We start from the raw sequence: 24808 nt of genomic DNA, 5'->3' as shown, positions 1-24808 counted from the left end.
TTGTGGTTGACTCCATATTGCCTGCTGTCTACACTGAGGCAAGCTAAAATTCTATTTGAGGGGGAGTGCTATTCTTTTCCTATTCTCTTTCTTCTGCAGCTGGCCCACTGGTCACTATACAGAGCATAGTTAGATACCTCTGGACTCCTCACAACAGCCATGAAGTCGGCAGCCTTCTGATACTGACACCAGCTTAGATTGCCATCAGGAAGTTTTCAACTTTCTTACAGGTTGTTGATGAAGAACATCATTCCCTTGGGCCTCTAGTTAGCACCGTCATGGAATCTCCTGTGAAGCTGAAGAGCTTGATGGGTTTTTCAACCATCAAGAATAATAACATTAGTAAAAAGCAGAGAAAAAAATAGAGGTTGAAATGTATTTGATGCATGTCTAGTGTTGATCTCCTGATTTGCTTTCCTACAAAAACAAAGCTGTATAATATGTACCCAGATTATTCAGCAAACCAAACCAACGCGAAGTAGAGGCAATGATCAGATTACTTTTAAATCATATCATGGCACCAAACCATAATACTCTTGGGCCAAAGAAATCATTGCTAGTATAGCCTCTGAGAGGGATGGAAAGAACTATAGGTGCAGTTGATAACACATCATCAAAAGTAAACCAGGCAAAACTACTGAGGTTCCAGCAAAGGATGAATGTTTAACTTTGGAGGTGTAAGTCTATGCTAAAATAGCCAGTTTTTGAAAGTGTGCCTGTAAATCTCTAGCACTGAGCACAGAATTACTAACAAATACCCACAGGACTGTTCTCAGAAGTGATAATCATAGAAACTCATGAGATCAAAGGCCATGCATTCCACTTAGTTCACAAATTCCAGATTCAGGTCTTTTTAAGATTACATCATACCATATAGAAATGCCCTGAACTGTTGCATAAAGCATCCACAGTAATACTGAATGAGACATCTTCCCTTGACCCAGACCCATGGTGTCTGATGAAGAACTAGAAGGTCTTTTTAGTCTTCTGGATGTGTGAGAAAAATCTCAATAATTTTCTTCAGACAGGATTTTCTGTGAAGCTATTTTATTCGCGATTGCAATGGCGGGCATCCTGCAAGCAGGAGCACACAGTAAGAGTTTATCATAATTAACTTTGATAATAAACTTAGCTAACTAACTTAACTAAGTTTATCATAATTCGCTATTACCCAACACCTCATTTCTCCTGTTTCCTCACTGGCTGAGTACTACAGGTTCACAACCTACTCGATGCACTTCTGTACCATATAGGTACAATTTAATTTGACCAACTGTCAATTTCTCCTTTTCCTTTTTTTTTTTTTTTTTTTTTTTTCTAGAAGGAAGGAGGGCCTAGAAGGGCTAGAGGTCCTGTGATTTTTGTTCTTACTGATTTCGTACCGCTCATCCTGTTTTTCTTAGCTGTCCTCCTTATTTTGGGACAGTGTGACCATCTCCTTATCTGCTTAGCATACTCCTCACTGCTATACTGCCCAATCACTTTTGAAGATGCAAGGTTAGTGGAATTTTCCACTGCAAAAACACCTTCTATGGCAAAAACACAACTTTGTTTCTCACAGATATGAATCCAACTACTAAAAAAAAAAAAAAAAAAAAAAAAAGTGTGTATCTATTTTTCTTCTTATTCTGAAGACAGATTCAAACTGCAAAAAGTCACAGAAAAGATGTCTGTCACAATGGTGGTAGGAAATGCTGAACTGAGTTCATGGTAGTCTGGATTTACCATTAGTGTGGGATCCTTAATTAGGCAGTGCTGTGAATTGAATATAACTATACTGTCTTTTGATAGTAAGCTCCACAAAAAGATGGAAGGATTTTGTTTAGCAGAAAGAAAAGTCAAACATTATTAAAACACAGCCTGAATAGTTAACTTTTTTAGTAAGTGTTTTTAGTAAGTGACAAGGTAGGCAGAATAGAAAACAAAAAAAAAAATAACAGCTCTTCCTTACCCGCTGTGCCTTTACAGACAGGTCCTAGTTTTCACTTAGTCACTTTGTCAGCATCAGTAAATGAAAAGTGTCCTCAGGTCCAAAGGAAGTTCAGCTGGCCCTCCTTGACAGCTGTCTCTCTGTCCCTGACTGCAGGTTCAAGTCCTGCTCAAGCGCTGCAGGTGCTAGCTTCTTGTGGTGTTCCTGTGCCAGCTAGGCACTGTGGTCTTCAAAAGTATCTCCCCTCAGCCTTTTATTTTACCACCTCTAGAGAAGGAATGATCTCTTCTTCCAAAAAATATGAGTATACACAATTACTTTTTGAACATACATGTACATACTTTACAACAGACAACACACAAAGACAGGAAAAAATAACTCCACCACAACCACCCACAATCCAAAATGAATCAGATTGGAAGCTGATTATTTTGTACATATTTTTGAGAGAGCTGATTAAATATCTTAGATAGACCAGCATTTCTGATAGGCCAGCATACCCGTGGGTACTGAGAGAACTGGAGGAAGAGCTGACCAAGCTGTTTTCCATCATTTATCATCAGTACTGACTATCAGGAGAGGTCCCAGTTGACTGGCGGCTAGTAAATGTGAAGCCCATCTACAAGAAGTGCCGGAGGGTGGACCTTGGAAACTACAGGCCTGTCTGTCTGCCCTCGGTGCTGGGGAAGCTCATGGAGCCGGTTATCTTGAGTGTCATCATGCGGCACTCGCAGGGCAACCAGGTGATCAGGACCAGTCAGAATGGGTTTATGAAAGGCAGGTCCTGCTTGATGAACATGATCTCCTTCTATGACAAAGTGACACAATGGATGTGGTCTACCTTGACTTCAGCAAGGCTTTTGACACCGTTTCCCACAGCATTCTCCTCAAGAAACTGGCTGCCCATGGCTTGGACTGGCATACACTTTGTTGGGATAAAAACTGCCTAGGTAGCAGCTGGGCCCAAAAAGTTGTGGTTAATGGAGTTAAACCCAGTTGAAAGCCAGTCACTAGTGGTGCCCCCAGGGGTCAGTACTTGGGCTAGTTCTCTTTAATACCTTTATCAATGATCTGGATGGGGGGATTGAGTGCACCCTCAGTAAGTTTGCAGATGACACCAAGTTAGGTGCATGTGTTGATCTGCTCAAGGGTAGGAAGGCTCTGCAGGAGGATCTGGATAGGCTGCACCGATGGGCTGAGGCCAGCTGCATGAGGTTCAACAAGGCCAAGTGCCAGGTCATGCACCTGGGGCACAACAACCCCAAGCAGAGCTACAGGCTGGGAGATGAGTGGTTGGAAAGCTGCCTGGCAGAGAAGAACCTGGGAGTATTGGTTGACAGTCATCTGAATATGAGCCAGCAGTATGCTCAGGTGGCCAGGAAGACCAGCAGCATCCTGGCTTGTATAAGACGCAGTGTGGCCAGCAGGTCTAGGGAAGTGATTGTCCCCCTGTACTCGGCTCTGGTGAGGCCACACCTTGAGTACTGTGTTCAGCTTTGGGTCCCTTACTACAGGAAGGACATCAAGGCCCTGGACCGTGTCCAGAGAAGGGCTATGAAACTGGTGAGGGGTCTGGAGAACAAGTCCTACGAGGAGCGGCTGAGGGAGTTAGGGTTGTTCAGCCTGGAGAAAAGGAGGCTGAGGGGCAACCTTATCACTCTCCATAGGTACCTTAAAGAAGGCTGTAGCGAGGCAGGGATTGGTCTGTTCTCCCATGTACCCAGTGATAGGATGAGGGGAAATGAGCTAAAGTTGCCCATGGGGGATTGGGTTGGATATTGGGAAGAACTTCTTTACTGAAAGGGTTGTTATGCATTGGAATGGGCTGCCCAGGGAAGTGGTTGAGTCACCATCCCTGGAGGTCTTTGAAAGATGTTTAGATGTAGAGCTTAGTGATATGGTTTAGTGGAGAACTTGTTAGTGTTAGCTCAGAGGTTGGACTAGGTGATCTTGGAGGTCTCTTTCAACCTAGATGATTCTGTAATTTTTAAAGAAAACACACGTTTCTTTAAAAAAGAAAACACACATTTTCTTTAAAAAAAAGTTCCTTGCAAACCAACACAGGTGTGTAATTTCACTGTAATCATTGCTGTCATTTAAAAAGCTGTGAAAGTCAAGTCTTCTCTTTCTCCTTGCAAAGGAGATACAAAGCTTGATTTTAATACAGTGATGAGATCCACCAGATACTGGTATTTCCTGTGGAGAAAATACCATTAGTTTCCCAGCTGTCTGAGATGATCACATAAAACTGGTAATTGGCCATGTTACTGAATTCACCTAGATGCTTCTGGTGCATATGTGCTTACTTTGAAGCTCCATTCATGTTTATTTGGCTACATTTCAGAGCCAAAAAGTCAACTAAAGTACTTTCTATCTAGATGTAAAATACCATATAGTTATAGTAGGGATGCACTTCCAAAAAGATTGATGTACATGCAGTCCCTTGTAAAGGATTTCTCAGCCCACTAGGATGCTATTTGATGTTACTATTTTATTTTGGGAAACAGCTTTTTCTGGCTTCTGTCTTCTATTCATTTCAAAGCAAGCAATACTCATGATAGTTCAGTAGAACCAAGGAGAGAAACCTCCTGTGTTTTGTATCTTCCTCCATACTTAGCTTATATTATATTTTCCTAAACATTTCTTTTTCTCTATCACTTCTAAATCCTATGGGCCTCCTCCTTAGTGTTTTCCATATTTGTCATGCTAAAATTATCTGCAGTTGAACAGCTAACACCAGTATTGCTCTTTATAGATATCCTAACAAATTGGGAGCACTGTCTGTGGAAGAACAATACTGCCTCAATTTATGAGCAGTTAATCCTTGAAAGGCTGTATTTACAACAGACATGACTTGAAGCTCAGAGATTTTATACTATGATGAGTCAAAAAGTGTGCACATAGCCAATTTAATGTTTGACACCACTGGTGCATCTGTTGTAGCTGGTGTGAAATGATTGAAGTCTTACATGTGCAAATATGGTCAGTAGACAGGAGGCCTTTTCTTTACAAAAACAAACAAACACAAAATAACCAAACAGCAAACAGCATCAGCAAGGTAGTCTATAAGGTGCAAATGATCTGTGAGAGGAGGCTAAAATCACAGTGTAATACAGAAAAATATATAGATATGCAGTCCAAGAGCCATAACCTGTTAATGAGAACATGGATAAGATGCAACTAAACTGAATCTCTAATAAAGTAAAGGGGCAGCATTTCTAGGCAGATACATTTCAAAGTGTTTTTGCTTTTATTTAAAAACTCTATAATCTTTTATATGAAAAGCAGATACTGTTAATGATACTATTATGTCTAGATAACTAATCTGTCAATAAATACTTGAAAGGAAAAAAAATACAGCCAGCTATGAATGACACTTAATAAGCTAGTTGGTGTTATTAACAGACGTAACAAAACCTTACATACAAGGGGACTGATAGTGAAAGTTTATTAGTTTTCATGTATTAGACACATTTTAGAAAATCTGTTTAGAAAAGAGATTTTCTGTCATCGGTGTTGGGGAGCAACAGGAGGGGGCTCCCTACCAGAGGAAGGGATCTGGAAGCTGAGGAGAGCGCTTGGGCAGGCGGGACAGGCAGCCAAATCACAGAAACACAGCATTGCAGAATAGCTGAGGTTGGCAAGGCCCTCTGGAGGTTATCTGCTAAAACCCCCAGCTCAAGCAGGGCCACCCAGAGCAGGCTGCCCAGGATCATGTCCCAACAGCTTTTGAAGATCTCCAAGGAGGGAGACTACCAAAGCTTCCTGGCCAACCTATGCCAGTGCTCCTTCACCTGCACAGTAAGAAAGTGCTTCTTGACATCTAGACAGAACCTCCTGTACTCAAGGCTTTGGGGTAGGGAAAGGGAAAATGTTTCCAGAACCTGCTGGTTCCCCAAAATACTCTAGTGCGTGCTCATATAGGTTGCTGAGTGACTTCCTAACAATTTTGTCTATTGGCACCAAATTCAGAAATGTGAAATTTTCACATACATTTCAGTTGTTCTCAGTGTTTTGATTATTGGATTGTCCTGTATTTTCTTGCCTGCATCCCTTTGCAACACACCACAGTTGTATTGATATCTGTTTTAACAGCCCATCTGATGGAGATGTTCACTGGAAACTGAGTTCAGAAGTTTCCCATGCTGTGTTTGTCATTCATAGAAATTGATGGGTTACCAGTATCATGGACCAAACTGGATGAGATTTCTCTGGATTTCTCATCCAGTTTGGTCAAAAAGAAAAAATCATATCAAAATCAGGTCAAAAGAAAAATCTTGTTAATATCAACATTTATTAAACATAAAGGTCAAATAATACTAAAAAGAACAAATTTGCTTAATGTTACCTGTCTGAATACTCTAAAAATTGTTATGAAGGTGCTTCACTTTTCTTTGTTAGAGAAAGGAAACAAAAATACTTTATACATTTCAAAAGCCATGGCTACCCTGTGAACCCAATACATCTTCTTCATATTGTTTCTGTATTAGATTTTTCTTCTGTTTATTGAGTCCTTTCTTTTCAAGAATCAGTTTTTTAAACATAACTTATTTCAAATCAACTCTTGAACTAAGCATCACAGGAGGCAGAACTATCAGGGTTCTTCATGTTTTTTCAGTCTGCTGGACAGACTACTTTTAATAAAAAAAAAAAAAAAAGAAATAAATCTGAATGACAATGAAAGAAGAGTTTGCCATGCTTTTGACATCTAGAACTTTCATTCTAAATCAGGATAACTAGTTTTCATAATGTGTAGATCAGCAACAAAATTGTATTCACTGTCATGCAGTCATAACTTAATTCCTGCCTGTAAACTCTCAGTTCCTAATACAAATCCTTTGCTTCAGAAGTGACCTGAAAGGCCGTAATTTCCATAGCTATTTATGGGGATTCTCTATTCCCTCTTTTATGATATAAGATAATAATTTCACTGCATCATTTAAGTATTTCCAGTAATATTTTATACCCAACATATGCAGCAAAAGACCAAAGAGTAAACTGTTATATCCATGATGCAGTGTGTCTGCATCCCTTCTCTTTGCTACTGTAAGAAACCATGATCATATTCATGATGTGCTGGCTTTCTGCATTTGAAAATACAGATACACAAACACTACTCTGGCTTTCAAATATAGACATTAATTTTTTTTCCCTGCTTTGAATTCAAATTGTATTTCAAATAAACTGTGAGAAATAAATGGGTTCAGGCAAGATATTAAGATAAGAATTCTCTCATTTTTAAATTACTTTGTCACTCACTTCAAACTTAAGCTCAAAGCATTATGTTTCTGTCACACTTCCCTTGTTTCTCAGAAAGTAAGAATGTATATAAGCAGACAGGCAAAAATGGGAGACTGGCTTTCACCATGCAACTCTTGCATATTCTGGAGATGCTGTACAAAATACAAGGCCTTCTAAACTTCTGAATCTTCATATAAGTTTACCAATTCAATGTTTTAGAAATAGTTACACTTCAATACAAAGGTGATATGCGTATAATCCTGTTGAAAACTGAAGCTATTCCATAAATTTTTCTATTTCTTTGTGCCACTGTTGCCAATTGCTTTAAAATTCATAAGAGCAGTACATCATAACTATCTGCACAGGTAGTAGATTTATACATTTTTTTCTTTAAGGGTTAGCTTGAAAATCTTCACTAGTGCCACTGAGAGGTGATTGTGAAAGAGAAATTGAGTTCTTTACTTCTTAGTAACTTAACAAAATTCAGAAAAATAACATGCCAGTGGTATTTCTTATTTTTTTATGAAAACAAGATTTATGTGATTATGCTTTCTGTGTCTGTGTTGGTATATAAATGTACATGGTGCTTTTCTGTCTATGTCATTCTGTCAGTTCTATTCCAATAATACTTGTTTCGATTGTCCAATCTCAATCAACTTTACAGAAGCAGAGCAATCTAAACTATATTAAATTCCCAAGAGCTCAATGAAAAATGTAACCAGGTAGAGGAAAGAGACTATTTTAAACTTCCCCTGGGGGTGAAAAAATATGCTGTGGCTTCAACCACTATGAAATACCAGATAACCTAGTAGAAAAGATAAATTAGGAGTAATATAACCAAAGAAATATGCTTCATTTGGAATTTGATAGCAAAATATCCAATCCTCAGTCTAATTTCTTCCCCTGCTATGAAATCTTAGGTGCAAATCTGACATTTTTGTGCAGTCAGGATATTAATAATGTCTCTATCTCTTTCTTTTGCCCCCCCTTGCTTATGGATTCTATGATGTCTTGTAAGAACTGAACTCATGCTACAGTCTTGATACATTTTGGTTTAAAAACAAACACCTGTGAGAAGAAAATCCATTGAAAATTAAGTTTTATAAGTACTTTTACTCACAAAATAGTTTTTTCATGTTATGACAATCATTAGACGGATGTTGGTCAGAGAATAAAAACCCAGAAAAAAAAAAATAATACAAACCACTGTCCTGAATTGTATTTGATGAATATTAGCACTAATTCTTGCTCATTCTTTTTATTCTTTTTTTTTTTTTTTTTTTTTTCAGATGAAGCAGATTGGTCATGATGGCTACAACCCCACCTCTGTAGCTGAATGGCTGGATTCCATTGAATTGGGTGACTATACCAAATCCTTTCTAATTAATGGCTATACATCGATGGACCTTGTGAAAAAAATCTGGGAGATTGAATTAATTAACGTAAGTTGGTCAATTTGTAGCAGTAGTTCCTCCAAAATACATTACAACACATGTCCTTACATAGCAAAGTGAAAGCACAAAAGCAAATTTCATTACAAATATCATCATCAAGTCCAGTTAATGGTTACAGCTTTTATGGCTATACCTAGGCTCACCATACCCTTTGCTTCCATTTGCTTTTCTATTGTGTTTAGCGTGGTATTCAATCAGTATGATTGTGTCTGACTTCAAGATATTGAATGACATTTAAAAATATGTTTTTATAGCTTATAGCTACAAAGCGTAAGACTTCACTTATAAAATGCTTAACAACAGTACTTCTTGTAAAGATACTTAAAGTTTGCTTTTTCCACATGCTCTGACTAAGTTAAACTTAAAGAAACCTTAAATATAGCCAAATTATGCTGGGGGGAACAAAATATTTTTTAATCACTTTTGCTTGAAACTTTATTTACATGAATGAATTAAATAAGAGGCACAAATATGGGCAAATATAAACTTTCATATGAGCTGTACTGCATATTAATTTGGAATAAGATGAATTTTCTACTGTTACAGTGAAGACATTGACAGTACAACTCTACCATTGGAATATTCCTTCAAGTTTTGTATCTGAAACTGAGTTGTTTGGTTTTGTAAAAGATAATTATAGCTTTGGATCTGCTGTGACTTTTGAAATCAACTATATCATCATCTTATCTGATCTTTAAGGCAGTCCCTATAAGGACAAAAGTTCAGTGTTGTATTTTACCAGCTCTTTACAGACAAAAAGCTGTGCTCTTCCTTTCCATAAAGGAAGGAAGATTCCTGCATCTCTGCCTCTAATTAGTGCCTAGTTCCCAGAACAGTGAAAGCGCTACCAGTAGCCATAAGCAATCAAGCATAAGATAGAGCAGCTGATATAGCTTTAAAGTGGGGAACAGTTCCCACTTCCCTTCAAGCTAGAGAACTGGAAAATATAAAGATGGTGCAAAGCCATGTTCCAGCAAAGTAGCTGGTGTACAAGGCACAAACATGTATATCCTGAGACCAGTGTTTAAAAGAGCTATTTCATATTGACTGAAAGACAAAGCTATTACTTGTTACATTTCTTTTCTTACTATCACACTGCAGTTAATTTTAGCTAGCATGAAAATGTAGAATTAAGAGTAAGGATCAAAGTCAACCTTACGTGTTCAGTCTGTTGAATTCAATGTATGTCGTAGGTGTATAAAGGAAGTTAGGATATGATTGATTTTATGGGTGTCTGCTGCTAAGCTATTTATAACTGTAATTCTTTTTTCTGTAAATGGCTGAAATTTTATTAATAAATGGGGATCCTTTGCTCTACAACCTTACATAAGTGAAAAACCAGCACCAAGTTGAAAAAAGTGGAAGTCTCTGCTCACATTACCTTTTGTAACTTAATTTTGCATCCCAACCATTTTGCCATTATCAATTCAGAAACAAATTACCCTTTAGCTCCCCCAAGTGGATCATTAAATCCTCATTAAAGGCTTGTGGTTTAATTCCAAACTTACTTAAACTGATGAAATGGGAAGTACCTGCACTGAAGTTAACAGGAATACACTTCTGTAAAATTAATATAAACCAAACCAGTACATACCCCTCTAATTTCAAGGCTTAACAACACGTTCTCATTTAAGGCCTGTGCTTTTTGGGAAAACATTCCTTTTTGCTATGGTTTGCCAGGAGCAGCTGTTAAACAGTTGCTAAAATATTTGTATAGTTATAGATACCCAAACAGCATATATTTTTCCCACCTGATATAATATTGTATTATGTTGTTCAAGAGCATAGTAAGTAAATCATTTCCACATTCTCAGAATTTTCTTTTTAGTCTAGTCAATATATATTTCCTTTTTTTTTTTTTTCTTTTTTTTTCTTTCTTTTTTTTTTTTTTCTGATTTTTCCCACCAACCATTAGTATCTAATCATAAAGAAATAATTGTTTCCTAACAAAATCTGTAGCTCAGGGAAGTATTTATTGTTATTTTGCTGATTGGATGAAGTGGAATCTTTCAGAAAAGGATAAAAAATTGGTCTGAGGTGCTGTGAAGTCTGACAGAACAAGATGCTTATCTCTGACCTGTAGTCCTGCTGTCTGAAATCCATTTCAAAGGCTCCACCTCCTCATTCAGACCAGGGCAAACAAGACCTTATTACAGAAAGTTTTTCATGAAGGAATCCATAAGCATCAAAGACACTAACAGTGGAATTATGACTTCTGTATTTAGTAGTTCAGAATCCACGCACTTGGAAAATAACAGAAAATCCCAACCCAACATTCTGAGAAGAGTTCAAAGTACCCGTGGTTTGGTGATTCTTAGTGCTTCAGTTGTAGATTGAGCAAGAAGTTTCATTGTATCTACTCCAAGTACTCAATAGAAACATAACAAAAGGGTTACAGATATGATAAAGTTTTCATTTTAGCCATCAGTTAAACAGTTGCAGCCACTAAATTTGACAGAAAAGCCATTCTTGCTTCCTATTTCTTAGTCGCTACTTCTTTCCATTATGCTATTGGAAAACCATCCATGGCTTATGGAGTGGTAGAAACAGATTTGAGGGTAGATATATTTTATTAAGTAAAGTAGCATAGCTGAAAGGGTATGGACAAGGAGACAACATTTGCTTTTGCACAAACCCTTGTTTCCATTCTAAAAAATGAAAATTCTTTACTATATTCTTTCTACACTTTTTGTCATCATCAACTCATATGCTGGTGGATGAATTTCATGAGGTCTTAGATTTTTTTCCTATGGTAATAACAAGGTCATTCTTTATCATAATGGCATCTAATATGCCATTGTGAGTTTTACTGATGGCATGTCTCTGAACTTCCATGTGTGATGCTGACCAAGGTGTTCTATTTCTATTTCAATGCATAAATCGATTAAATTAAGTTATTAAAGCAAACAGTCAATTTTTGGGGAAGAAAAAAATAAAAAAGCAGAGAGCATATTCTGAAAGTCTCCTTGCAGCTGAATGAAGCTAGCTTCCATAAATTCCTTGGATAAACTATAACAGGTGGCAAGAGATAGGATCATGCAGAGGATGATTCAAAGTGTTTAAATTATGGCTAATTATCTGGATTGCTTCCTAGAGGAATTTGTCTCTCCCTATTGACATGTAGAGATGCTAAGAAGATTAGCTTTAGTACATTAAAGTTAACCTTTGTATGTAAGTCCTTACTCCCTTAGGAAACTGGGATGATCAGAGCTTTAAATATTCCTAAAAATAACATCTTTTATTTCTGACACTGTTTACTATCCTTGGAAGTTAGCATCTAGTCAAGCACATTTGGAAAAAGTGAGAGGAAAATGCCAAGCACATGAGAAAAGAATTCCAAGACACCAGTGGTAAAGGCCATCTTCCTTCAGTTTATCTGGTCTTCCATCTACCTTACTGGCAGAAACAAATTTAATATGCAGCTTTCTGCATCAAGTTCATGTCAGCTCTAATTTATGTGCTAGTCTCTTTTGGACTTTTATGTATACATACGTATAATGTTTGTTATTGCAAGCACAATCAAGCAGCAATTACTTAAAGCAATTGTATCAGAAAAGTCATTTAAAAAGTAATTAATTTGTGTTATCTTTCATCAGCCTTTCCAGTCCTTTTTCAACAAGCCAGACTTTGGGGTTTAGATTCTGTTTCACTAATTAATTTCTCATTTAGATCCAGAATTTTCCCAAATTCATTGCCTAATTTCTCAGGTGTATGCTTCTTATGACGCATTGGTGGAATTAAACAGAATCAGAGAATGGTCAAGGTTAGAAGGGACTTCTGAATATCATCTAGTCCAACCTCCCTGCCAAGCAGGATCACCTAGAGCACATTTTGCAGGATGGCATCCATGTGGGTTTTGAATATCTCCAGAGAAGGAAAATTCACAACCTCTCTGGGCAACCTGTTCCAGTGCTCTGTCACCTTCACAGGAAAGTGTCCTCTCACATTCCGATGGAACTTCCTGTGCTTCAGTTTGTGCCCGTTGAAGCACAATTGCCTTGTCCTTCGATTTTAAGTATTCAGGATATGCCTTTTCCCAGAACTGGCTTTTCCAACACTTCTGTTTTTATCTCCCAGATTCCTTGGCTCAGTAGAAAGGTCAAATTCTATCCTCAGATTCGGATGCCATCTATTCAATGCTGTAGCTATGTGTAACATTTCTGAAAAATGTCTAATCCGCTAAAAGAAGTCCACTATGTTCTGAAATCCCATAACCCATCTAAAATATGTACCTTGCTTTAAAGTATAAATGCTCTTCTACATGACTAATCATATTATTCTTGTCTGTTATTCTGGATTACTTACGTAACCCTCCCCCTCTGGGATTCACTCTGTTCAGAGAACTTTTACCAAAAAGATTCTTCATGCAAGATATAAACAAGTTAAAAGTACAAAGTGAGTTATTTATTGTCTAATACACACAATACATTGCAGGACTAATGAACTAAGCATTAAATCAACCCCCCCCCCCCCCCCCCCCCCCCCCAAAATGAGTCACTCAGTCTACTGGGCAAATAGTCATCAGTCAGGTAGGGAATGCTGGCCTGTGCTGCTCTGTGGAACAGGATAATCTATGATGTTGCTGAATCGCTGTCTTACAATTCCCTTTTTTCCTTTGGATTTTATGCATTTTCATTTGAGTGTTGTTATTCTTGAATCCTCAAGGTGCTGGTTTCCCCAGCCTCAACAATCCTACTTATGTCTGCAATTTCACCTTTCTTATCTTGTGTGCTTCTAGCCTATGTACTCTCTCACAGCTCCTTCTCACACCCTAGCACTTTTCTCAAAAGAAAACTGAGAATGGTTACACAGCTGTGCTATACTGAAAGTAGGCCTCGAATCACAGATAGATGAACTCCTGGGAGGAAGGTTGCATGTAAGTGGCCTGGTTTACATTTCTTCTCAAGTAGTTCATCCTGCATTGTGAGCCTCTTCTATTTTTTTACAATGATCTTTCACATGGACAATTCAGTCTTTTCTTTAAAATTAATGTTAACAGAATGGTTTCATAAATTCAATTAGATTCTAGATTTTGAGCTTTTGAGGAAGTGTTAATGATACAGTCTCACCCAACTTGTATTCCTGGTTTATATTAGGATATGACTGCTGTTCAGGATCAGATCAAAGATACTACAGAAAGGAAATAGCTACCAATGGACCGTATCCCATTAGTTTATAACTAAATACTTTGGACTATCCACAATATTGCTGGCAAGTTTCACAATTTAAATATGCACTGTGTGAAAAAATGACTCTGCTGTAGAGCTGCTACATGATATTTTCACTGCAACTCACTAGATTTTGTATTGTAGTAACAAAAGTGCATAAAAATGGCCATACTGAAACAGATCAGAGGCTCTACCTAGCCCACTGGGCTGTCTATAAAAATTACTTTAAACAGGAGACCAGGGAAAGCTATGTAAAAAGCACAAGTGTATTACAAGCTATCTGCACGGTATTCTTCTCATCATTAATCAGGCTCAGCTGAAGGATTTCTGGAATTGGGCCATTTCTTCACAACTGGTCCTTGTCTTTCTTACCTTGAAAAGCTTACAATCATCATCAAGTTTTGTGATCTTACTGTTAGTCCTCTTTCCTCTGAAATTTATAAATATATTGAACAGCAGATGTCTATTCACAAATCTACTCAGAAATTCACTAGGTACCCTATTCCACTGTGAAAACTGTGTTTTCTTCTACAGTTTCCTATTTTAACCATCTATTTGGCCATAAAAGAACCTCTTCTTATGGCATCATTCCATGATTGGTTTTTGTTTGTTTGACTGTTGTTTTTTTGTTTGTTTGTTTGTTTTTGTACAAGCCTTTTGAGATTGGCTTTGTCTAAAGACTTCAGAAATCCAGACAAGCTGTATCAAACATATATCATCAACTTTATCTATGTATTTTTGACTGTTTCAAAGAGTTCTAATAAGCTTTTTAGATATGAGATGCCTTTACGCTTTGACGCTTCCTGGTTGTATTTATCCATGTGTCCACATGGATACATTATTAATGTATTATTAAATTCTTACTAATTTGCCTTGGACAGACTTAGAAGCCTTTATTTCCACAAATCTTCCATTAAACTCTTTTTTTTTTTCTTTTTTCTTTTTTTTTTTTTTTAATTAGCATCATTTTTTTCATCATCAGATAGCAAGGTCTTCAAGAAGTTCATCCTTGAATTCCTTTTCTACTTATCTTTCTCTGTTCTATGGTTCATTTTACATTTCTATCATTTCTTTCAGTCATCTCTTTTACAAACTGAAGAGTTTTGCAAAATGGCTAAACTTAGCCATTTCATACTTTCAGAATTCCTTGTCCTGTATCTTTCTAGTGATTCTCTGTACAACTGTGATTGTACACAGAATGCCAGCTACACAATCCTAATTTCAAAGTCAGAATTACTTTATTCATATAAAACCTGCACCTATGGATATAAATAATAGTGACCTCTGTATTGAACTTAGCTCTCAAAGCTCTTTTGAGGCCTTAGACAACTAATGCACCTACAATGTAGAACTTAAAGTCTCTGCTTAAAAGACTTGAAAATGGACCACGTACTGCATTCAGATTTCTTGACAAGGTTAATGTCTCACTTAGCAGCCTCCCCATCTTCTCCAACAAAACGGATAGCAACTTCACAGCTTGACTGGGTAATACACACCAAATGGATGGATTTTTTACAGTGCTCACTTGACAGCTTAATTTCTCATGTTCTACAGCATAAAAGATACCTATTTCTTAGGAGGGCTGTCCTTCAGATTTTGTTTGACAAATTATTCTGCAACTCTTCTCCTGTTAATACTTAATTTCCCAAGTGTACCACTCTGTAAAGGCAGATTTTTAGGAAGAATGAAACATTACATCTCAAAAACATATTCTTATACATTGCAGTTGCAGACCTACAATTCTCATTCCTTTTCCTCTCTGACTCAGAGCCCTGTGCTAGATTTCAGGTCGTTGAAAGAATTAAGACTGTGTTTGGAGCCACAGTCCTTTCTGATCTCCGAGAGACACTGCTGAATGATAAAGATGCCCGTAGCTCTTCTTGTAGTTGCTTTGTAAATGGGACCATTTTGGATAATCAGAAGAGCTTTCAAGACTGTAAGTCTGCATTAGCAATAGTCTGTGGGATTTCAATTTATTAGGAACCTTATTAAAAATAATTTCTACAGTTGTTTAATTTAGAAAAATTATCTGAATGATATTTTCTTGTTCATGCCTTTCCAAATATTCAGGAGAATTTTGCTAGTATAATTGATTAAGAAAGTATTTGAAATTAATTTATGTGAAAAATATTTTTAAAACAGCTACAAAGTTGCACATGTGCACACACGTGTGTATATATTTATTTATATTTAAATGTATGTAACTTGAAAATAAAGAATTATGCAGCAAGCTAAATGATGGACTCTCACCCTTCAAATATAAGTGCCACTTTTACAGAGACAACCATGTTTATGTACTAGTGCAATGTCTTGAATTCCAAAGGTTCTAGGTAGTGTAAAATGATTGAGAATCTTTCTGCCATCCTACAAAAGCAAATGGGCTGGTTTCCTAAAAAACAGATATCTCTACCCTATGAAAATTTTGTGGGAATCTCTAAAACTCTTTGCCAGGCAGGCTGAACTTTTGGTTTTTACATTCATTAGTCAGGTAATAATCAGTACATTAAGACATTTAGAAGAATCTTTTCTACTACATTTGTGGTGTTTTATGTGTTAAATAACTGCAATTTTGAAATGGCTAATTCACAGCCTTTATTGATACGATAAAACATGAAAGAAACTTTCTAAAAACATTCAAATTCTCTGGCTTATCTGTTTACAAAACTATCCTAATTTGCTTAAATAATATGGTCAAGTATTAAGCAGTTTTTTTGACAACAGGATAGTTGCTTATACATTTGAAATCACGTATATTGAAGATGGGTCTGAAAAAAAAGAGTTTTCATCATGATGCATGATTTCTTGCTGCATTATTTCTTGATGAGCTAAGGCATGTATATAGATTTGCTCACTTGCTCCTACATCAGCAGAACAATGCCTCAAATGACATTACATTAATTTGTGTGAGCTGCTACAGTTGTAAGTAACTCTCTAAATTACTCTATTTGCCTTTGAAATGGAATCAGTAAGATCGCTGCATGTATTAAAAAAAAAAAAAAAAAAAAAAAAAAGCTATGAAATATTATACAAGTAGCATTTTTTTCCTATACACAATAGCTGTGTAGATTTTGTTATCCAGAGCACCCACAGAGGTCTCAAAAAGGTTTTAATAATACCCATTTTTGTTCCTTTTGCAAGGATGATATACTTAACAATTGCAATTGGGTAGTAAATTTGCTCCATTGGATCTTGCATTTTAAGAGATTCTGCAGTCAGATTCTTTCTGCTTTGAATACTGCTAGCAGCTCCATCAGTCACTCAGTTTGTAAATTATTGTGGATTTTACTGATCATTTAGAAATGGTTGTTATGTTGTAGCAATGCAGTGGCAGTCTCTAGAAATTGTAATAGAAGTGCTTTTATCCTCAACAAATCCACATACCAGTATTGTAACTTTATTTTATTGTAACTGTTTAACTCTTTTGTACAATTTCTGCATGTAACATTTTGAATAGATAGTGGTCTTGGCTTCTTGAGTGATAATATGTACAAACTTCCATCTGTTCCTCATGATAATGCAAAATACTTTTTAAATATGCCATCATCTTTTGCCTACACTGTTATTTGCAAAAGATCAGGAGACAATGTAAAACATGGCAATTTCTTCAAGCCATCCGCTATTTACCTCTTTCTACTTCCATCTTGGATCATAACAGTGTTTAGATAGGGGAAAGGCGGAGCAAAAACACTTCTAGTTTAAATACAGTGCTTTAGTTCAAATACAAGGGAAGAAAAGAAGAGAAAGCACTTGTACTGTGAGGATTTTCACAGCATTTACTTTTTTGATAGTATAATTCTTTTTTAGTCCATCCAGTATCATTTTAAACTACAGATTATTTAAGTAAAAGAGACTATATAAGTATATTACAATAATTTCCCTGATGCTGTATTTATATTTCCTTATTATTTGACAGTAATTTAAAATTTTCATTTCTGATTTTAAAAATATAGTAAAATAACAGTTTGATCATTAAATCAAGTAACTGAAATTTGCAATTTCTTTTAATGTTTCCCATTTCCTCAATGTATCTCTGATTTTAAAGATTTCAGTCATATCAAAATGATGTAACTTTTAACGAGTTACCACTTTTTTGAGGTAAATCTTTGCTCTTATATTAGAAATCTTAAATCTCCCCCTCCCCCTTCTTTTTCTCTTTCTCTTTCTCTTTCTCTTTCTCTCTTTTTTTCTTTCTCTCTGCCCCATCTGCTCTTCAAAACAAATTATAATCAGGTAGTGATTGGCAGCAATTTTTAGCAGTAATAATCAAAGCTGAGCAATTTTAGCACCTATTGTGTTCCACCTGCAGGATCATTTTCTTGTCCTGTAACACACTAGGTAGCACAAATGATTGATTTGTAATGCAAGATAATTTTTTTATTAACACTCTGCCTAATGCTAGAGCATCATCTCTGAAGAGTATCATCTCTGAAGTATCCTAACAAAATCTTCTTTCATTCAGGCAGCAAATAAATTGCCTTATCATCTGATTTTCTGTCTAAAATGTTAGTGTTCTATAAAAAGGTTCATACTTCAAGATTCAGAATGTGATCTTTCTGGAGAGTACAACTGAAGAAGCTCAAGCCAAGAGTTCTTACTCCCTTTAAATAAGCTAGAAAATAACCTCTCTGCAGAGCCTACAAGCTCTCTACAAAAAAAAATAATAAATAAATAAAAAATAAAAGATAAAATAAATAGTAACTAAATATTTTGTTGCCCTAGGCAACAACTTGTTCTGCCTTTAGTATCTTAGAAAAGCCCTGAACAAAGAGTTATATTTTATCAAGCTAACCTTTTCAGTGTTGGAGAGCCTGTAGGAAAACCTGGTTTCTATTTTAAAATAATGTCCTTTTTCATATCATTCAATCTGGTGTTTAGATATTTTAGACACATCGTACTTCAAATATGGCCCCCCAAACATGCAGTCTAAACATTAATTACATTAAACATTCATTACAATAATAATTGTACATTGTAACAGAAGGTAGATTCTTTAAAAAGATTTCATTATGAGTACTTAAATTTTGTTTTCTAGACAATTTGTGTTAGTTTTGCTGAAATAAAATGCTTGTTTAATATGTTTTCATTTTCATCCCCAAAATCCTACCTCTCATAGTTTTAGCTTGTCATTTTAAAAAGGATTATGTTGACTGAAGGTCTGTGTGAAATACCTGAAGTTAATCATAGATAAAAGCAAGTGAATATACCAATGTAAATATTGTAAACCTTTCTGCCTTTACTTTGAAGAAATTTGGCCAGTTATAAAAATCATAAAGAAGTATCCCCTGTTTGCAAGGAAATCATACTAGTGAATATTTTACGTAATGTTTTCAAGGACCACAGTACTATTTTGGTGCTTTTAAAAGAATACTGGGATTTTCAACAAACTTTCTTTCAGCATTGTGCAAAGGAGAAATCATTCCCCTTTAAAGTGTTTTATTTTTTTTTCTACTTCTTCATTGCCTTATAAGATATTGTGATAGGTTGACATTTCCCATAAAAAATCCCAAGAATGTATCAGATCTTGACTTGCATCATTTGTCTTCTGTTCACCACTGGTTTTAATAGTTAAGGGTACAGAGGACTCAATGGCAGTCATTTTAGCTAAAGGGATGTTGAAATTCAGAGTCATTTTAGAAATATTCTCCCTGCACAGCAGATTTTGTTAACATTCTCAGGTGTAAGACCAAATGCAGTGCTGTTCCATGTAGACCTATCAGAGTGATTAATGTACCAGAAATAGGACAGCAGCATTACCCTGGGTCTTCTGCCTGATTCTCCCTTCTCACATTGTTCACAGCCAGCTTGGATATCCCTGCAATCCTCTGCATTTGTATCATACAGACACAGCCTGGATTTCAAAAAAGAGTGAAAAGTATTATACCAAGAGTATTAATAGAAGTAAGGTCAGAGTTTTTGAACACAATAAGGACGAGAGGAAAGGAAATATTCATATAGCTGGAAACAATGTATTGGTTCTATTGTAGCCTACAGCAAACAGGGCTTGAGTCCCTAATGTAATCTTAAAGGATTTTACTCTTCGTTGTTTTTAACTTAAAGGAAAAAGGGTTCAGTCACTTTTTATAAGAGGCAATTCAAAATAGCTGGTGGTACCGAGAAACCTTTCTTATTCAGTCTGTATTATTTCTAAATTAGATATTGTTATCTCTAGTTGCCAGTTTTCAACAGATGTAGATACCATATTGGCAGCCCCACTGTTTACACCTTGAAATAGTTATTGACAGGTATTTGTGATCCCTTTCATAATCATCAAGTCATCACAAGACTATGTACATTTAACTCCTGATTTATATTCCTACATTAGTTTGCACTGTTCCTTGCTTCGTTTAAAGAATGTTCTTAATATCATGTAGAGATCTTAAAAATGCAGCATTCATCTAAAAGTCATGTGTTGTATAGTTTCAAACTCAATTCCATAATTTGAAAAAAAAAAAAGAGAGAAAACACAGATAAAAAATTATATGTGCAATGATATTCAGTGATTCAGATAATAAATTATAACATAGCAGTTGCAAATCTGTTATTAGTCTGTTAATAGAAAATGACAGATCTTTCTGTTTTTATGGGGTTCAAAATAGAAAGTCAGTCTCAAAGTCTCTTACAGTATTTATCCATTTTTGTTCATCAATGAGTTAAACATCTGATTTAGATGCAGTAAGGAGAGAATCTAGTGAGAAATATAGTTTAATCTTACATATACTGTTTTTTAGATGTTGAAAGATGGACCAGAACCTGTCTGAGACAGAGTTATGTTCCACAATTGCATTCGTCAGAAAAAGGGCATGCACCTGTTTTCCAGATAGCTGTTTTTATTATTGTAGAAGAGTTAGGCCAAGTCCTTGGCCATTCTGCTTTTCTTAGAGTCTAGAGTGCATGCTACCATTTCAAACAGCAAATTAAAAAATAAGCATATTGTACGGATGCAGGTGAGCTGCTATTGACTGTCTGGCAATCACCATAACTGAAAAGAATTTCTTGTCATCCCCTCTTTCACAAGCATGATCTACTCAAAGATGTAAAATCTTCTGTCATAATGTCTTTGTTTCACATACCTTTCAGGAAAGCCATATATATATATTATATATATATATATATATATATATATATATATGTACACTCACGTGCACGCATAAAGCAACAGCAGAAGAATTACATGTATCTAAGTACTTTAAACATTTGTGTTCCCACATGCAATATGGTTCTACTGTGTTTTCTGTGAACGTAACCAAACACAAGGTTTGTGCTTCCTGTCTTATGAGTTACATTTAGTTAAGATTTATATAAGCAATATCAAAGTCATACCTGAGGAGGATGGATGACAAAGCATTGGGCTAGTTCATAAATTTACATTATTAAAGAGTAGTCAGAGATCTATGCTGCTTCTTCTGTTGTAGCTGAGAACAATTTGCAAGCAGAAATAATTCTTCTTACCTGCTTTTAATAGCAAAGGTCATTATCTTGGGTTATCTGCTTTGATCTGTGAACATTTTTTTGTTAATCTGTGGCTCCCTGGGAAGTAGAAGCAGTAAGATGTGACTTAATGTGAGAGGGAAAAAAAATGACAGAAATTTTGTTTGCCTCTAAGCATATGGAGTGGTTGGCTTTGGAAATTCACTAGAACAAAAGCGTGGGAAAGAGGAAACTGTGAACAGGGGACAGTAGTAAATGGGGGAGTTATAAGCAAGGATGAGATGTCAAGAGTGGGAAACAACTGTCATTAGATTTCTTAGCAAGAAAATTTAGAAATATATAGTGGAGTAACATACACGGGGTATATAAGTATCTTTAAAAGTAAAAAATAAAAAAAGATTAGGTAAAGTCCTTACTTTATATCTACAATGTGAATATATGACCACACTACTATATGGAAAGTTTCAAATATTCAGAACTATTTTCACAATTAAGTTTTCCATGTTTTCCTTTGGTCTTCATATTTGTTAGCTTGCTAGCTCTTTGTGGCACATAATCATCTTCCTGGATGGCTAGAGAACTCCTAGAACACTCTAAAATATGATCTGAAATTTTATTTTCTCTCACTATTTTTCCTACTGTTATTAGTAAACAATTACAGGATATCAAAATGGTAATTTATCAAAAATGTGGAAGGTGACCACATCATTTATAGAAGGAATAAAACATTGGATAGTGTTCGAGGTAAGATTTGTGTCAATGATACCTTGATATAAGAAGCAGTTTAAGGAATATTCGTTAAGGCTGTTTGATTTAAGCTAAGGTTCTGGGCAAAATATTTTCCTAAGGATTTTGGTCTAATGTAATTCAGCTTTTCACCATAACATTTTGAATGGTTTCAGAATTCAGATACAGAAGCAAACCAGCTGCTGTTTTCTCTGCATTTCCCCAGGGATTTAACAGAAATTATTCCAATGTGTCAAGGATAAAAACCCTTCACTGTCTTGCAGGAGGTGCTGTTAAGCAAAATAGCTGAGATTTTGTGTTTATTGCTGACAATTTTTTTATATTTCCATAAGTAACACATTTTTAGTGTTCCTGTGTTGTTGTTGTTCTGATAAATACTTTTTCTGTGTAGGTGCGCAATGAGCTACTGTTATTTCTCTTCTGAGAGTCAAAGAAGATATTGCTCATAATTCAGTACAGATCTGTTAATAGAGCCATGAAAAATTTTATTTGGTTCTGAAACTCACTTATTTGGTTTGACTGTACATGTAGCAATTATCAAGACAGTAAAAATACTCAGAGGGCCTGAACTGTAAATCTTCTGATGGGAAAATGTCAATGTAAGTTTAAATGAACAAGAGAATCAGAAATGTGTTTACAGATGCTGCAGAAATCTGTCATCAGAATCACAACAGGCATAATTCTGATATCTAAAATCTTATACGCAAATTCAATCTTTGTCACATACTACTGATGTTTTAAAAGTAGCAAAATTAAAAATAAAAAATAAAAAAAATGAATACCCTTCCCAATTATCTGTCAAAGTGAGTGTAGGATGATGTGGCAAAGGAGATATCTCTTTATAATAAATCATTTCACTTAAATGTAAAAGAGATGAGTGTTTCTGATATTACCCAGAATCAGTCTTTACAGGCAACTAGCAGTGCAACAATAAAAATGTAGCATGCTTTATTTACTTTAGAAGCCAGCTGACACTTATCTCAGAAAAATGCCATGTAGAATCAATTCTTTTTATTGTTTGTGTTGTTTTCTGCTTCAGCCTTTTTGTCTCGAAGGGCTGTTTCCATGAAAATGTTTCAGAGCTCTGTTTGCTCCCACCATTAGTTTCCCACCTGAGTTCCTAGTCCTGTTTAGCTGACATGCTGAAAGTAAGTTGTAATAATACATAAAGAACAAATGCTGCTCAGTGCAATGTACATTCTGGCAAATACTTGGAGGTTTTGTATCTCCAGTGCTTTCACCAAAGCAGTGTTGCAAGCAGCTGAGAAGTGGCTCGGGGATATGTATGTCATTGTGTGTGCATGCATGCATATGCTGTGCGTAAAGTTCTGGAAATCTTCTCTATCTCCTCAGAAAACATAGTGATATTTTAGTAATCCAGCATGCTTATTCAATTATTTGATATGAAGCTCTTGAGAATGTTTTAAATGTATGAACTAAAGTTATTGTTTCAGTAAGGTACAGTGAGGTGTGTAGGTAGTATGTAAAGATGTACGTCATAACATAAAAACAAAACATACAGAAATGCTGAAGAACATGCTATACCTTAATATATCTTTAACCAATCTGCTTCTTGTGTTATGCTTAACTTGCTCATGTCCTTCCTCCCCTGGCTTTTATTTTTTAAGACTTTTCCACTGCCAGCCTTCACACAATATTACAGTCATATGAGTTGTACGAACAACAACAACAACAAACAAATAAATAAATAAATAAATAAATAAATAAATAAATAAATATAAAAAGAGAGAGAGAGACCAATAACATTCCCATACTGTCTGGACCCAACCAGTCTCTTTCTTATGAAGGATAAGTAGAAAGAACCCCAGATACATTGTTCAGTATTTTAGAGTGTATCATCTAAATAGCCATTTTGCAAATGCTTTTAATTTCCAAATGAGGTTTTAAGACACACCTTTATAAAATTATGTTCAAAAAAGGCAATGTTGGGCAAAATTCACAACTGTCTTTCATCTGTACTTCATCTGTACATTTTATTAATTAGTCTATTTGCATATTCCAGTCATTAATTGGGTGGAAGCAAGACACTACATTGTTAGAAAAAACTCTGCTTTTCGTATACGTCTTACAGTTCCTTGCAATGATTGGTGCTATAGTGCTCAATCATAGATATCTCGGAAGCTTGCCATGCCTTTTTTTTTAATTTCTGCTAAAACAATAGAACAAATAGGCTTAAGAAGGAGTGATAATTTTTCATAACAGTATCACAGTTCTGAAAAGAAAATTCATCTCTCTTCTTGAAATATATTTTTTCAAACTTAAAATATTCAAAATTTTAAAAATTACATTAAAAAATCCGAAACATGCAAAAGTATCTTCTTGAAAATATATTTTATGTAGCAAAATGATAACTTGAAATTTCAAGCATTCTGAAAGCAATCATTTGTGTTTTCTTTAACTTGTATAAAACATGCTAGGTCATATTCTACTTTAGCACAAATGGGATTTATGAAGACATAAAATTTCAGGTGCTGGCCATATCAGTGTAATTCATATTTACAATGGCATGGTCATAGGAGATACATGTCTAGATTCTCACTGTAATCATTGAAGAAATGCAGTCATTTCTTTGATATGAATCATCCCATCCTAAAGCAAATGCTTAAATTGCATCAGATGAGTCATGTCTTAAAAGTGTCTGTTTCTCTCTGCTAAGTTAAAAGGATCCTTACTCAGGTACTGAGGTTGTTGTGGATATTTTATGTTCCATAAAATTAATATCCCTCTAAATCTGAACATGGTGTCATACATGAGAGAATAGAAATTAGTGACTAAAAATATGATAAACAGGAAACATAATAATCTATATTCAGGGAAAA

At 35.5% G+C, this 24808-nt stretch overlaps 1 protein-coding gene across 14 annotated transcripts in view; it reads left to right on the top strand.

Annotated features, from left to right (window-relative positions):
* Nucleotides 1–24808, top strand: part of ANKS1B (ankyrin repeat and sterile alpha motif domain containing 1B) — a gene marked incomplete at both ends in the record, with an annotated part of 436397 nt that overhangs the window by 268588 nt on the left and 143001 nt on the right. For all 14 annotated transcript variants that reach the window (XM_084292214.1, XM_084292215.1, XM_084292213.1 and 11 more), the window contains one exon: nucleotides 8461–8613. In XM_084292214.1, coding sequence (XP_084148340.1) covers nucleotides 8461–8613 — 153 coding nt within the window. The remainder of the gene's footprint in view (nucleotides 1–8460; nucleotides 8614–24808) is intronic.

This window comes from Netta rufina (genome assembly GCF_964035555.1).
Source record: "Netta rufina genome assembly, chromosome: 1".
Taxonomy (NCBI): domain Eukaryota; kingdom Metazoa; phylum Chordata; class Aves; order Anseriformes; family Anatidae; genus Netta; species Netta rufina.
This window is presented reverse-complemented; position numbering and strand designations above follow the sequence as displayed.